Raw genomic sequence first — 13,759 nt, forward strand, 5'->3', positions numbered from 1 at the left:
GTGTTGTTTTCTTCAGTGGAATTTTTTTTTTTGCTTTTGGACAATTGTATTTTTTTAGGATTTGCCTTCCTTTTCCAAGTTATTGACTCTCTCTTGAATACCTCTCATTTCTTTTCTAATCTTTTTCTTCTGCATCTCTTATTTACTTTCAAAAGTCTTTTATGTTTATTTCTAAGAAGTCTCTTTGGGCTTGAGACCAATTCACCTCACTCTTTGAAATTACCTCTGTGGACATTTTGTCCTTGTTTGAGTCAGTGTTTTGGTCTTTCTTGTCATCATAATAGTTTCTAGGGTCAAGGATTTTTTTTTCTGTTTATTACTTATTTCCTTTCCTTTTCTTCTGGTCCTATTTTTATTTTTATGGATAAACTCTGGTCATGGAGCAAAGGGGCCATTGTCCCAAGAATCCTGTGCAGTTCTGAGCCTTGATGAGCACAGCAGCTTTTTGTGGTTGCAGGGTGTAGCTTTATCTGCTTTTTTTCAGGAAACAGCCTTGGTTCCCAGAGATTGCCTTATAAATTGGGATTGGGGACTGTCCCACTGGTATTCTTTGCTACTAAACCATGACCAAGATTCTCAGTTGCTCATTTACTGTGATTAAAACCCTCCTACTGGTTTTTCCAGACATATACATATGTCTGATCAGGCTGAATCCCCTTTTCATGCCAGTGAGACTGACCTTTCTTGAAGTTTTTTTTTTTTTTTTTTTCCAATTTGTCTTGAACTCCATAGTCCTATTATAGTGGAGGGGAAGAAATTTTAAAAAGATAGGGGAAGGAGACAGACAGAAGGGAGAGCATAAAATCCTCAGTATCAAATGCAGAAAGGCAGAAATAGTAAATGCACCATTTTCAGATGATGATGCAATAAGAATAACATAATAAAAAAACAGGGAAAATAGAACAAAAATTCATTGGAAGCTAAATAATCTAATCCTAAAGAAAGAGTGGGTGAAACAACAAATCACAGACACAATCGATATTTTCATCCTAGAGAATGACAATAATGAGATAACATACCAAAATTTATGGGATGCAGCCAAAGCAGTTGTTAGGGGTAGTTTTACATCTCTAGATACTTGCGTGTATAAAAGAGAGAAAGAAAAGAAAAATGAATTGGGCATGCAACTAAAAAAACTAGAAAAAGAACAAATAACACCCCTCCCCAAGTAAAATACGACATTTGAAATTCTGAAAATAAACAAGATCAATAACATTATATTTAAAAGAACTATTGAACTAATAAAAATAAAAGCTGGTTTTATGAAAAAAAATCCAAAAAATATATAAATAGTTAATTTGATCAGAAAAAGGAAAGAAGAAAATCAAATTGTTAGTATCAAAAATGAAAAGTATGAACTTTCTACCAATGAAGAGGAAATTGGAGCAATAATTAGGAACTATTTTGCCCAACTGTATGCCAATAAATATAGTAATCTAAGTGAAATGGATGAATATTTCCAAAAATATTGACTGCTCCTGATTCTTTTGTACAGCAAAATAACGTTTTGGTCATGTTTACTTATTGTGTATCTAATTTATATTTTAATATATTTAACATCTACTGGTCATCCTGCCATCTAGGGGAGGGGGTGGGGGGGTAAGAGGTGAAAAATTGGAACAAGAGGTTTGGCAATTGTTAATGCTGTAAAGTTACCCATGCATATATCCTGTAAATAAAAGGCTATTAAATTAAAAAAAAATATTGACTGCTCAGATTAAGAGAAGAGGAAAAAAAATTACTTAAATACCCCCATTTTAGGGGAAAAAAAATTGAACAAGCTATTAAACTACTCTCTAAGAAAAAATCTCCAGAGTCAGATGGATTTACAAATGAATTCTATTAAACGTTTAAAGAATAATTAATTCCAATGTTAAATAAACTCTGGAAAAATAGGGAAAGAAGGTATCCTGCCCAAATTTTTTATGACAAAGACATGGTGCTGATACCTAAACCAAGTAGGGTCAAAACAGAAAGAGAAAATTGCACACCAATTTCCCTAATGAATATTGATACATGAAAATCTCAAATAAAATATAAGTAAAGAGATGACAGCAAGTTATCCCCAGGATAATATACCATGACAAAGTAGGCTTTATACCAGGAATGCAGGGCTGTTTCAATATTAGGAAAACTGTTAGCATAATTGACTATATTAAGAACTAAACTAATAATAACAATATGATTATCTCAATAGATGCTGAAAATCATTTGATAAAATCCAACATCCATTCCTATTAAAAGCACTACAGAGTATAGGAATAAATAGTTTTCTCCTTAAAATGATCAATAGCATCAATTTAAAGCCATCAGTCATTCCCCAATAAGATCAGGGGTGGAACAAGGTTGACCACTATAATCATTACTATTCAATATTGTATTAGAAATGTTAGCTTTGTTAATAAGAGAAGAAAAAGAAATTAAAAGAATTAGAATAGATGACGAGTAAATTATCACTCTTTGCAGATGATATGATGGTATTCTTAGAGAATCTTAGAGAATCAACTTAAAAAAAACTAAAAACAATTTACAACTTTAGCACAGTTACAGGATACAAAATAAATGCACATTAATCATCAGCATTTTTATATATCACCAACAAAATCCAGCATTAAGAGATACAAAAAGAAATTCCATTTAAAATAACTGTAGATAATATAAAATATTTGAGAATCTAACTGTCAAAGCAAAGTCAAGAACTATATGAATACAATTACAAAACACTTTTGACATAAAGTCATATGGAATCTCTTGGAAAATCTTAAGTGCTCATGGGTAGAAAGAGCTAATATAATTTTAAAAATGACAATACTACCTAAATTCATGTACTTATTTAGTGCCATACTAATCAAACTCCCAAGAAATTGCTTTACAGAGCTAGAAAAAATAAAAAAATTCATCTGGAAGAACAAAAGGTCAGGAATTTCAAGGAAATTAATGAAACAAAATGCAAATGAAGGTGGCCTAGCTGTATCTGATCTAAGATATTATAAAGCAGTGGTCACCAAAACTGTTTTGTACTGGCTAAGAAATAGAATAGTTGATCAGTGGAATAGGTTAGGCTTAGAGGACAAAATGGTCAATGACTATAGGAATCTAGGTCAAATGACTATAGGATAAACCCAAAGACCCTAGCTTTCGCAATAAAAATTCACTAATTCACAAAAACTGCTGGGAAACTTGGAAATTAGTATGGCAGAAACTAGGTATTGATCCATTCCTAACATCCTATACCAAGATAAGATCGAAATGGGTTCATGATTCTGACATAAAGAATGATATCATAAGTAAATTAGAAAACCAAAAGATAGTTTACCTCTCAGATCTGTGGAGAAGGAAAGAATCTGTTGCCAAAGAAGAACTGGAGTACTATGAAATGCAAAATGAATAATTTGGATTATATTACATTAAAAATTTTTTTGTACAAACAAAATCAATGCAGACAAATTTAGAAGGGAAGCAATAAATTGGGGGACATTTTGCACTCAAGGGTTGTGATAAAGGCTTCATTTCCAAAATATATAGATAATTAACTCAAATTTATAAGAATTCAAGCATTCTCCAATTGATAAATGGTTAGAGGATATAAACAATTTTCAGATGAAATTGAAATCATGTCTAGCCATATGAAAAGGTGCCTTAGATCATTATTGATCAGAAAAAAATGCAAATTAAGATAACTGAGGTATCACTACATACCTCTCAGATTGGCTAAAATGAGAGGAAAAGATAATTGAATGTTGGAGAGGATGTGGGAAAACTGGGGCACTAATAACATTCTTGGTGTACTTGTGAACTGACTCAACCATTCTAGAGAGCAATTTGGAACTATGTTCAAAGGATTATGAAACTGTGCATATCTTTGATCCAGCAATTCAGCTATTGAATCTGTATCCCAAAGATTTCATTAAAAATAATAAAGGACTCATATATACCAAAATGTTGTTAGAGTCACACAGTTAATCTGAAACCTGATTTGAACTCAGCAAGACTTCCTGACACCAAGTGAATCACTCTATCCATTGCCATTTAACATTAGCCATTTAGGACAATTTCTCCAAGGGCACAATTGTGAAAGCAGAAGAAAGACTATGTTTAGGAGAAAACCCATAATTTGAGATTGCAGCAAACAACTCTGTCAATAAATAGCTACTACATTTTAGGTACTGTGCTGAGTGTTAAGAATGCAAAGAAAGATAAAAAGAATGTCTCAAGACATTCATGGTGAGAAGTGGGAGAAAATATGGAAACAGCAAAGGACAAACAATATATTGGGAATAATTCACAGAGGAAAAAGCACTAGTATTAAACAGGTTTGGGAACAGGTTTCTTGAAAAAGCTAGGATTTTTAAGTGAGATTTGAAAAAAGTCAGGGAAGCTGGGAGGCAATGTCAAATACAAAGAGGGAGAGAGTTCCAGGAAGTGGAGGGTGAGACAGAAAGTGAAAATACTTTGTTTTGAGAGATTGAACACACAGTAAGAGAAACAACAAGAAGGATATTTATTAAGATTATTTTTATTTTTTTCTGTATGTTTTTGTTTATATATGTATTATTCCCCTTTGTTCTTCATATAATAAAAAGGTATCTTATAAGAAAGAAATTCCTAACAATTACAACATTAAAGAGTGGAATGGGATGTCTTGGGAGGCCTTCAGGAAGAGAGAGAGAGAGAGAGAGAGAGAGAGAGAGAGAGAGAGAGAGAGAGAATGAGAGAGAAGAGAAGAGAATATGCATTTATTAATCACCTATTATGTACCAGGCACTGTGCTGAGGATTTTATAAATATTTACTCATTTAATCCTCACAACAACTCTGGGAGGTAGGTACTCTTATTATCTCCATTTTATAATGTAAACCCCTTCCCCAGGATTCTGGAGCTAATAAGTGTTTGAGGATGGATTTGAACTTAAGTCTTCCTGATTCTAGGACCTGTGCTTTATTCATTGTGCCACCTAACTTACTAAAAAGTTACTTCTCAGGCATGTAAATAGGATTTCTGTTATAAGAATATGTTAGAGAAGGTGATTGCTAAGACCTCTTAATTTTCACATGCAAAAATATATATTTGTCACTGGGTGTCTACTATTTTCAGTAATGAATATAGATGATATAGAATACTGATCAAGTTCGGTAGGTAGTTAAAAACTGTGAACTTAAAGAGTCATAAGTTTGGATAATAAGAGCACAGTTTACAGGCACTTCTTTGCTTTGTAAAGCTAAGGCATTTCCAAGGGGCCAAGAGAACAACAACCCTAGCAAAATCCATCTCCCCTGTTTCCTCCTTTTCTCTTTCTTTGTCTCTCTCTCTGTCTCTGTCTTTCTGTCTGTCTGTCTCTGTCTCTGTCTCTCTCATCTCTCTGACTCTGTCTCTCCGACTCAATCTCCCTCTTCCTCTCCCTCTCCCTCTCCCTCTCCCTCTCCGACCCTCTCCCTGTCTCTGTCTCTGTCTTTCTCTCTGTCTCTCTGTCTCTCTCTCTCTCTCTCTTTCTCTCTCTCTCTCTGTCTCTCTCTGTCTCTGTGTGTGTGTGTGTGTGTGTGTGTGTGTATGTGCACGTGCATGCGTGCATATGACTTCTTTTTCTCTGGGCTTCTTAAAACAAGGGATTCTTTATTTAATATTTTATTTTCCCCCAATTTCATGTAAAAACAATTTAATATTCATTTTTAAAAATTTGAATTCCAAAGTTTTCCTTCCTCAGTATCTGGCACATTATGAAGGCAAGCTCTTAGACATAGGTTATATATGTGTAATCATGCAAATCATATTTCCATGTTAATCATGTTATTGAAAAAAAAAACATAGACTACCCATTCCCCCAAAAAAAGTTCTATGAAAACAAATATGTCAATCTATATTCAGACATCATAATTTCTTTCTGTGGGAATAAAATATTTTATAATATTTGTCATAGAAATCCTTCAGAGTAATCTTGGATCACTGTATAGTTGAGAATATTATCTTACAATATTGCTATTACTTTGTACACAGTATATTCACTTTGTATCAAATTGATAAAGATTTCCCAGGTTTTCCCGAGAGGATACTGCTTATCATTTCTCATACCACAATGATACTTTATCACAAGTACATACCACAATTTGTTTAGTCATTCTCTAAATGATGGGCATCCCCTCAATTTTCTAATTCTTTTTATCCTTTTTTGTCTTTTTGGAATCAGAATAATGATATACGAGGTATGATTTTATAGCTCATTAGGGATAGTTCAAAATTGCTCTATAGGTTGGTTAAATAAATCAGTTCACAACTCCAACAATACATTAATGTCTCAACTTTCCCACATTCTCACACCCCAATTTCCACATTTGTCATTTTTTTCTTTTAGATTAGCCAATCTAATAGTTATGAGGTACTATCTCAGAATTATTTTAATTTGGATTTCTTAAATCTGGAGTGATTTAAAGCTTTTTATCGTGTGGTTATAAACATTTTTTATTACTTCATCTGAAATATGTTTATATCTTTTGATCATTGATCAATTGAGGAATATTTCTTATTTTTTAAAAAAAGATTCAGTTTTCGATGTATTTGAGCAATAATGCCTTTATCAGAGAAAATTGCTTAAATTTTTTTTTTTTGCAATCACAATTGCTAAAATGTATTTCCCTTCAACCTATTTCTCCAATTCCTATTATCTATTCTATTCTCTCTTTTCTATCAACCTGTCCCTCCTCAAAAGTATCTTGATTTTGGCTATCACTTCCCCTGTCCTTTCTTCTATCATCTCAATCCTTTCTCTTCCTTCTTTTTTTCCCTACTTTCTTGTACAGTAAGATGTACCCATATGCCCAATAGGGTATGTATGTTTTTCACTCTTTGAGCCAATTCTGATGAAAGCATGGTTTACTCACATCCTGACCCATTTCCCTCCTCTTTCCCTCTAGTAAGCTTTTCCTTACCTCTTGTATATGAAATAATGTATCCTATTCTGCCTCTGCTTTTCTCTTTCTTCAAGTACATTCCTCTTTCTTATCACTTAATATTATTCCTTGTAATTGACTTAATAATGAGAAAGTTTTTATGAAATACAAGTATCTTCCCATGTAGGAATGTAAAGTTGAAACTTATTAATTCCCTTATGATTTTCCTTTCCTCTTTATTGTTTTATGGCTTTTCTTCTCTTGTATTTGAAAGATATTTTTAAAAAAAATTCATCTCGGTTCTTTTCATCAAGAATGCTTGAAAGTTCTCTATTTCATTGAATTTCCATTTACCCCCTTAAGAATTATGCTCATTTTTCTAGGTAAGTGACTCTTGTTTGCAAACCTAGCTTTTTTGCTCTTTGAAATATCATATTCCAAGCCTTCTGGTCCTTTAATGTAGAAACTGTTAAATCTTTTATTATCATGACTCTGACTCCAATATATTTGAATTGTTTATTTCTGGATGGTTGTAATATTTTCTCCTTTACTTGGGAGTTCCAGAATTCAGCTATAATATATTTGGGAGTTTTCATCTAGATATTTCTTTCAAGAGCAGATCAACTGATTCTTTCCATTTCTATTTTATCCTCTGGTTTCTAGAATATTAGGGTATTTTTTCTTTTTTTTATTATAGCTTTTTATTTATAAGATATAAGCATGGGTAATTTTTCAAAATTGACAGTTACAAAACCTTTTGTTCCAATTTTTCCCCTCCTTAACCCCACCCTCCCCTCCAGATGACAGGTTGACCAATACATGTTAAATATGTTAAAGTATAAGTTAAATACAATATATGTATACATGTGCATTTAGTTATTTTGCTGTACAAAAAGAATCAAACTTTGAAATAGTGTACAATTAACTTGTGAAGGAAATCAAAAATGCAGGTGGACAAAAATAGAGGGATTGGGAATTCTATATAGTGTTTCATAGTCATCTCCCAGAGTTCTTTTGCTGGGTATAGCTGGTTCAATTCATTACTGCCCTATTGGAACTGATTTGGTTCATCTCATTGTTGAAGAGGGCCACATCTATCAGAATTGATCATCATATAGTATTATTGTTGAAGTATATAATGATCTCCTGGTGCAGCTCATTTCACTCAGCATCAGTTCATGTAAGTCACTCCAGGCCTTTCTGAAATCATCTTGCTGGTCATTTCATACAGAACAATAATATTCCATAATATTCATATACCACAATTTATTCAGTCATTCTCCAATTGATGGACATCCACTCAGTTTCCAGTTTCTGGCCACTAAAAAGAGGGCTGTAGGGCAGTTTTTCTTGATAATTTCTTGAAAAATAATGTCTAAAAATAACTGTTTGGACATGTATACTAATATTGTATTTAGTTTATACTTTAACATATTTAACATGTATTGGTCAACATGCCATCTGGTGGAGGGGATGGAGGGAAGAGGGGAAAAATTGGAACAAAAAGTTTGGCAATTGTCAATGCTGTAAAATTACCCATGTGTATAACTTGTAAATAAAAATCTATAATAAAAAAAGAAAGAAAAATAATGTCTAGCCCCTTTTTTTGATCATGACTTTAAGGTAGTCCAATAATTCTTAAGTTATCTCTCTTGGATCTATTTTTCCAGAGCACTTGTTTTTACATTGAGATATTTCACATTGTCTTCTTTTTTTTCAGCCTTTTGATTTTTTTGATTGTTGATGCCTCATAAAGTCATTAGTTTCCACTTGCTCAATTCTAACTTTTAAGAGATTATTTTCTTCAGTGAGCTTTTGTACTTCCTTCTCTATTTGGCCAATTCTTTTTTTTTAATTTATTTAATAGCCTTTTATTTACAGGTTATATGTATGGGTAACTTTACAGCGTTGACAATTGCCAAACCTCTTGTTCCAATTTTTCCCCTACTTCCCCCATCCCCTCCCCCAGATGGCAGTATGGCATCTATCACCAGTAGATGTTAAATATATTAAAATATAATAAGAAACACAATAAGTATACATGACCAAACCGTTATTTTGCTGTACAAAAAGAATTGGACTCTGACATATTGTACAATTAGCCTGTGAAGGAAATCCAAAATGCAGGTGGGCAAAAATATAGGGATTCGGAATTCAATGTAATGGTTTTTAGTCATCTCCCAGAGTTCTTTCGCTGGGTGTAGCTGGTTCAGTTCATTACTGCTCCATTGGAAATGATTTGGTTGATCTCGTTGCTGAAGATTGGCCAGTTCTTTTTTAAAGAGTATTTTCTCTTTAGTGAATTTTTGTGCCTTCTCCTCCACCCAATTTGGCCAATTCAATTTGTCAAAGCATTCTCTGCACAGGTTTTTTAGTAAATACTTTGCCATTTGGCCTATAGTGTTTATTAAGGTGTTGATTTTCTTCAGTATTTTTATGTGTCCTTTACCAAACTGTTGACTCATTTTTAAGACTTTCTTGCATCACATTATTTTCTCTTCCTAATTGTCTACATTTCTTAATTGACTTTCAAAATCCCTTTTGAGTTTTTCCATGACCTGACACCAATTCATATGTTTTCACTGAGACTTTGGATATTAGAACTTTGATTGTGTTTTCTTCTTCTTAGTATGTATTTTGATCTTCCTTGTCACTATAGTAACTTTTTATGATTTTATATTTTTTCCTGTTTTTTTGCTCATTTTTTCCAGGCTATTAGTTGTTTTTTAACTTTTTGCTAAAGTATAGCTCTGTTTTTAGGATAGAGAGTGTCCTGATTTCAGGAGTTTTGTGAAGCAGTTTTCAGAGACACTTTTTGAGACTTGAAAGTTTTCACTTCTTCCATGGTGGTATGATCTAACGGGAGATGTATTTATTGCGAGTGGTAATAAGCACTTTTTTCTGCTCTTTAATTTTGATGAGAGCCCCTGCTCCACTGAAGCTGCAAAGAGACCTCTATAATCTTCTGATCATCTGCTCAATCCTTTTACCATCTGTGGGGTGAGAGTTCCAGAAGTTGCTGTCACTGCTGCTGTTAATTCAGTAGCTCCCAATAACTGGATCTGGTTTACTATACTCCCTCTGCACTGGTTTGACCTGCACTAAATTGTGCTCCACTCTTATTTACTGTGACAGACCTTCCTGCCAATCTTCTGGATCATATTTGATTGGAAAATTATTTCACACCATCCTTGTGTGAGTTTTCCTGTTTGAAAAATTATTTTATGGCATTACCTAAAGGGTTCAGAGAGGTTTGAAGAACAGCTCAGGTGAGTCATCAACTTTTCTTCAATATCTTGGATCCTCTCATTCTTCTCTCTCTCCCCCTCCCCTCCCTGTCCCCCTTTCCTCTTTCTTCCTCTCTTCTCCTCCCTCTCCCCACATCTGTCTCTTTCTCTTCCTCTTCCCTCTCCTTCTCCCTCCCTCTTTTTCTCTCCTCATCCCCTCTCTTTCTCTCCTCATCCTCTCTCTCTCTCTCTCTCTCTCTCTCTCTCACACACACACACACACACACACACACACACACACTCCCCCCATCCCAAAAGTTTAGCAACACCGTAGGGAAAGTATCCTTGAAGGAACCACGAAGAATGGAGTCAAAATCCAATTTTACATTTTTCTAGCTATATGACCCTGGGAAAGAATGACTTAATCTTCTGCCACTTATCCATAAAATGGAGATAATTAAGATACCTAACTCCTAAATTTGTTTTGAGTATAAAATGAAGCAATATTTGTAAGGCTCTTTGCAAACCTTAAAGCTAAAAATCTTTACAAATGGATCCTGAAGCTGTTGAATCTTTAAAAATTTGTAAAGAGCCTGACAGATAAACCTAGGGAAAGTAGAAACTTTAGATGAAAGGCTTTAACTCATATAGTTTTACCTGGAGAATAGAGTCTCTTTTCTTTCAGATCTAGCATTTATACTCTTTCAGTTGGTTTCTCTTTTTCCTAGGGTTTGTCAATATCAGATAGGATAAAAATGAAGCATTTAAAGATGAGCCAGTTTTATGGAATCTTTCGCAAGCGCATCGACATGCTACTCTCAGCTCAGACTTTTGTGGGTCGTGTACTGGTAAGTAAGTTTTATTTATTACTTGTTTGGAGGAGAGGGATACCCGGTCTCTAAAATAAACAAAAAAATTATGGGTCAGATTTCCATGGCTAATCAAAGGTCCAGTCAGAGATGTCCACTTCCTAAACTGCCAAATCATTTCAACTATCTCTTTTTAAACTTCTGTGCCATTTGTTGCCCCTTCATTGTTTCAGTTTTGCAGGATATAATTTGAAAATTTCCTCTCTGAACCTCTTAATCAGTCATTTAAACATATTGCCCAATGTCAAAAAAAGCCATATTTAATGACATTTAAACCAGAGATATATTTCACTGAAATAAAGAGAATAAATTTTTCACTTAAAAAAATTATTACCTTAAATAAATTTAAAAGACTTCAGATAAACACTACTAACCATTGGAATGGATAAGTATTTTGCATCAGTCTTCTTTAACAAAAAGTTATTTGAGGTAAAATTTGGTACCTTTCTTACTAATTATGCTTTTTTAAAAAAATCAGTTCAGCCTGAATTTGGTCAAAGCAAAATTTTGTATGATTGTGTATATATTTAATTTTCTTGATCTTTCAAGATACTATCTAAATGTCATTGACTAAATGAGCAAAAATAAATCCTTCTTAGTTACAGAGACCTCTATAATCTTCTGATCATCTGTTCAATCATTTTATCTAGTCCACTGATAAGGATATATGGGATAATTAAACATTTTTTCTTGTTTTTTTTTTTTCTCCAATCTTTCTTTTCTCAGAATTCTTCCTATTATTACATCTATGAGGAGATAAATAGAGGGGGAAACTTTATATCCCTATGTTATAGTACTAAAAACAAAATGAAATCCCTTGTTCCAGGTTTTCTCCAATAAGATGAAGTAATGTCCCTGTGCCTAAAAATATCCTTAACTCTTTTCTTTTCCAAATCAAATTTAATTTACCTTTCGTTTTTTATAATAAGCAAATAAAATTATTTTTTAGCTATGAAGCAGATTTAGTTTTTTTTTTTTTTTTTAATTAATGGTCTGAACAAATGCTTTCAATTGCAAAGTATGCCTGTTACAACAAGTATACCACCAATCAAAGGTACTTTAGTAAAAATTTAAACAAATTTTCCTACAGTGTTTCCAAAAATTTCTAAATTCATCAACAATTTATGACCCTCCTTTCTGTATCTTCATTTCAATTCAACAAAGATTTTGAGCCCCTAGTAAATGCAAGACACTCTTGTAGGTGTTAGTCTCTACCCTGAAGAAGTATATAAAAGAGTATAAGGGAGAAGGTTTAGAAATCTTTTTGGTTTGTTTTTTAGTTTGCTGCAAGCATAGAAATCAATGTGATCCAAACTTTTTTTTTCTTGCATACCATTTATTTTTCAAATTTTTCTCCAACCTCTATTACATGATTCCTTTTTCTTCTTAGTACTATTATTATTAAAGCTTTTTATTTTCAAAGCATATGCATAATAATTTTCAGCATTCATCCTTGCTAAACCTTGTGTCCCAAATTATTTTTCTTCCTTCCTTCCCACCACCCTTTCCCCTAAATGGCAACTAATCCAATATATGTTAAATATATGCAATTCTTCTATACATATTTCCACAATTATGCTGCACAAGAAAAATCACATCAAAAAAGGAAAAAAATGAGAAAGAAAAATAATGCAAGGAAACAACAACAAAAAGAGTGAAAATAATATGTTGTGATTTCCAGTCAGTCCCCACAGTCCACTCTTTGGGCGCAGATGTCTCTATTCATCACAAGATCATTGGAACTGGCCTGAATCATCTCATTCTTGCAGGGAGTCACATCCATCAGAATTACTCATCGTATAATCTTGCTGTTGCCATGTATAATGATTTCCTGGTTCTCACTTCATTTAGCCTTAATTCATGTAAGTCATTTCAGTGCTCTCTGAAATTATCCCGCTGATCATTTCATATAGAAAAATAATATTCCATAACATTCACATACCATAACTTATTCAGCCATTCTCCAACTGATGGGCATCCACTCAGTTTCCAGTTTCTAGCCACTACAAAAAAAAAAAGGCTGCTACAAACATTTTTGCACATGTGATCCCTTTCCTTCCTTTATGATCTCTTTGGAATATAAGTCCAGTAGAAATACTGCTGGATCAAAGGATATGCACAGCATGATAGCCTTTTGGGCATAGTTTCAAATTGCTCTCCAGAATGGTTGAATAAGTTCACAACTCCACCAACAATGTGTTAATGTTCCTGTTTTCCCACATCCCTTTTAACATTCATCATTATCTTTTCCTGTCATCTTCACCAATTTGAGAGTTGTGTAGTGGTAACTCAGAATTGTTGTAATTTGCATTAATCTGGTCAATAGTGATTTAGAGCACCTTTTGGTAAGACTGCAATTGGCTTCAATTTGTTCATCTGAAAATTGTCTATTCATATCCTTTCACCATTCATCAATTGGAGAATGGCTTGAATTCTCATAAATTTGAGAAAATTATCTATATGCCTAAGAAATGAGGACTTTATCAGAATTCTTAAATATAAAAATGTTTTTTCCAGTTTTATTGCTTTCCTTCTGATTTTGTCTGCATTGGTTTTGTTTGTACAAAAACTTTTTAACTTAATATAATCAAAATTATCTATTTATTGTTCATTAATGAGTTTTAATTCTTCTTGGCTCACAAATGACTTCCTTCTCTACAGATCTTAGAAGTAAACTATCCTTTCTTCTTCTAATTACTTATAATATCACTCTTTATATCAAAATCATGAACCCATTTCAACCTTCTCTTGGTATATGGTGTTAGGCGTGGGTCAATGCCTA

General features: G+C 33.1%; 1 protein-coding gene across 3 annotated transcripts in view; it reads left to right on the forward strand.

Annotated features, from left to right (window-relative positions):
* The window catches only part of KCNU1 (potassium calcium-activated channel subfamily U member 1), a 281,023-nt gene that overhangs the window by 6,444 nt on the left and 260,820 nt on the right, over positions 1–13,759 (forward strand). For all 3 annotated transcript variants that reach the window (XM_031950682.1, XM_031950683.1, XM_031950684.1), the window contains exon 2: positions 10,837–10,956. In XM_031950682.1, coding sequence (XP_031806542.1) covers positions 10,837–10,956 — 120 coding nt within the window. The remainder of the gene's footprint in view (positions 1–10,836; positions 10,957–13,759) is intronic.

This window comes from Sarcophilus harrisii, chromosome 2 (genome assembly GCF_902635505.1).
Source record: "Sarcophilus harrisii chromosome 2, mSarHar1.11, whole genome shotgun sequence".
In the NCBI taxonomy this organism is placed as follows: domain Eukaryota; kingdom Metazoa; phylum Chordata; class Mammalia; order Dasyuromorphia; family Dasyuridae; genus Sarcophilus; species Sarcophilus harrisii.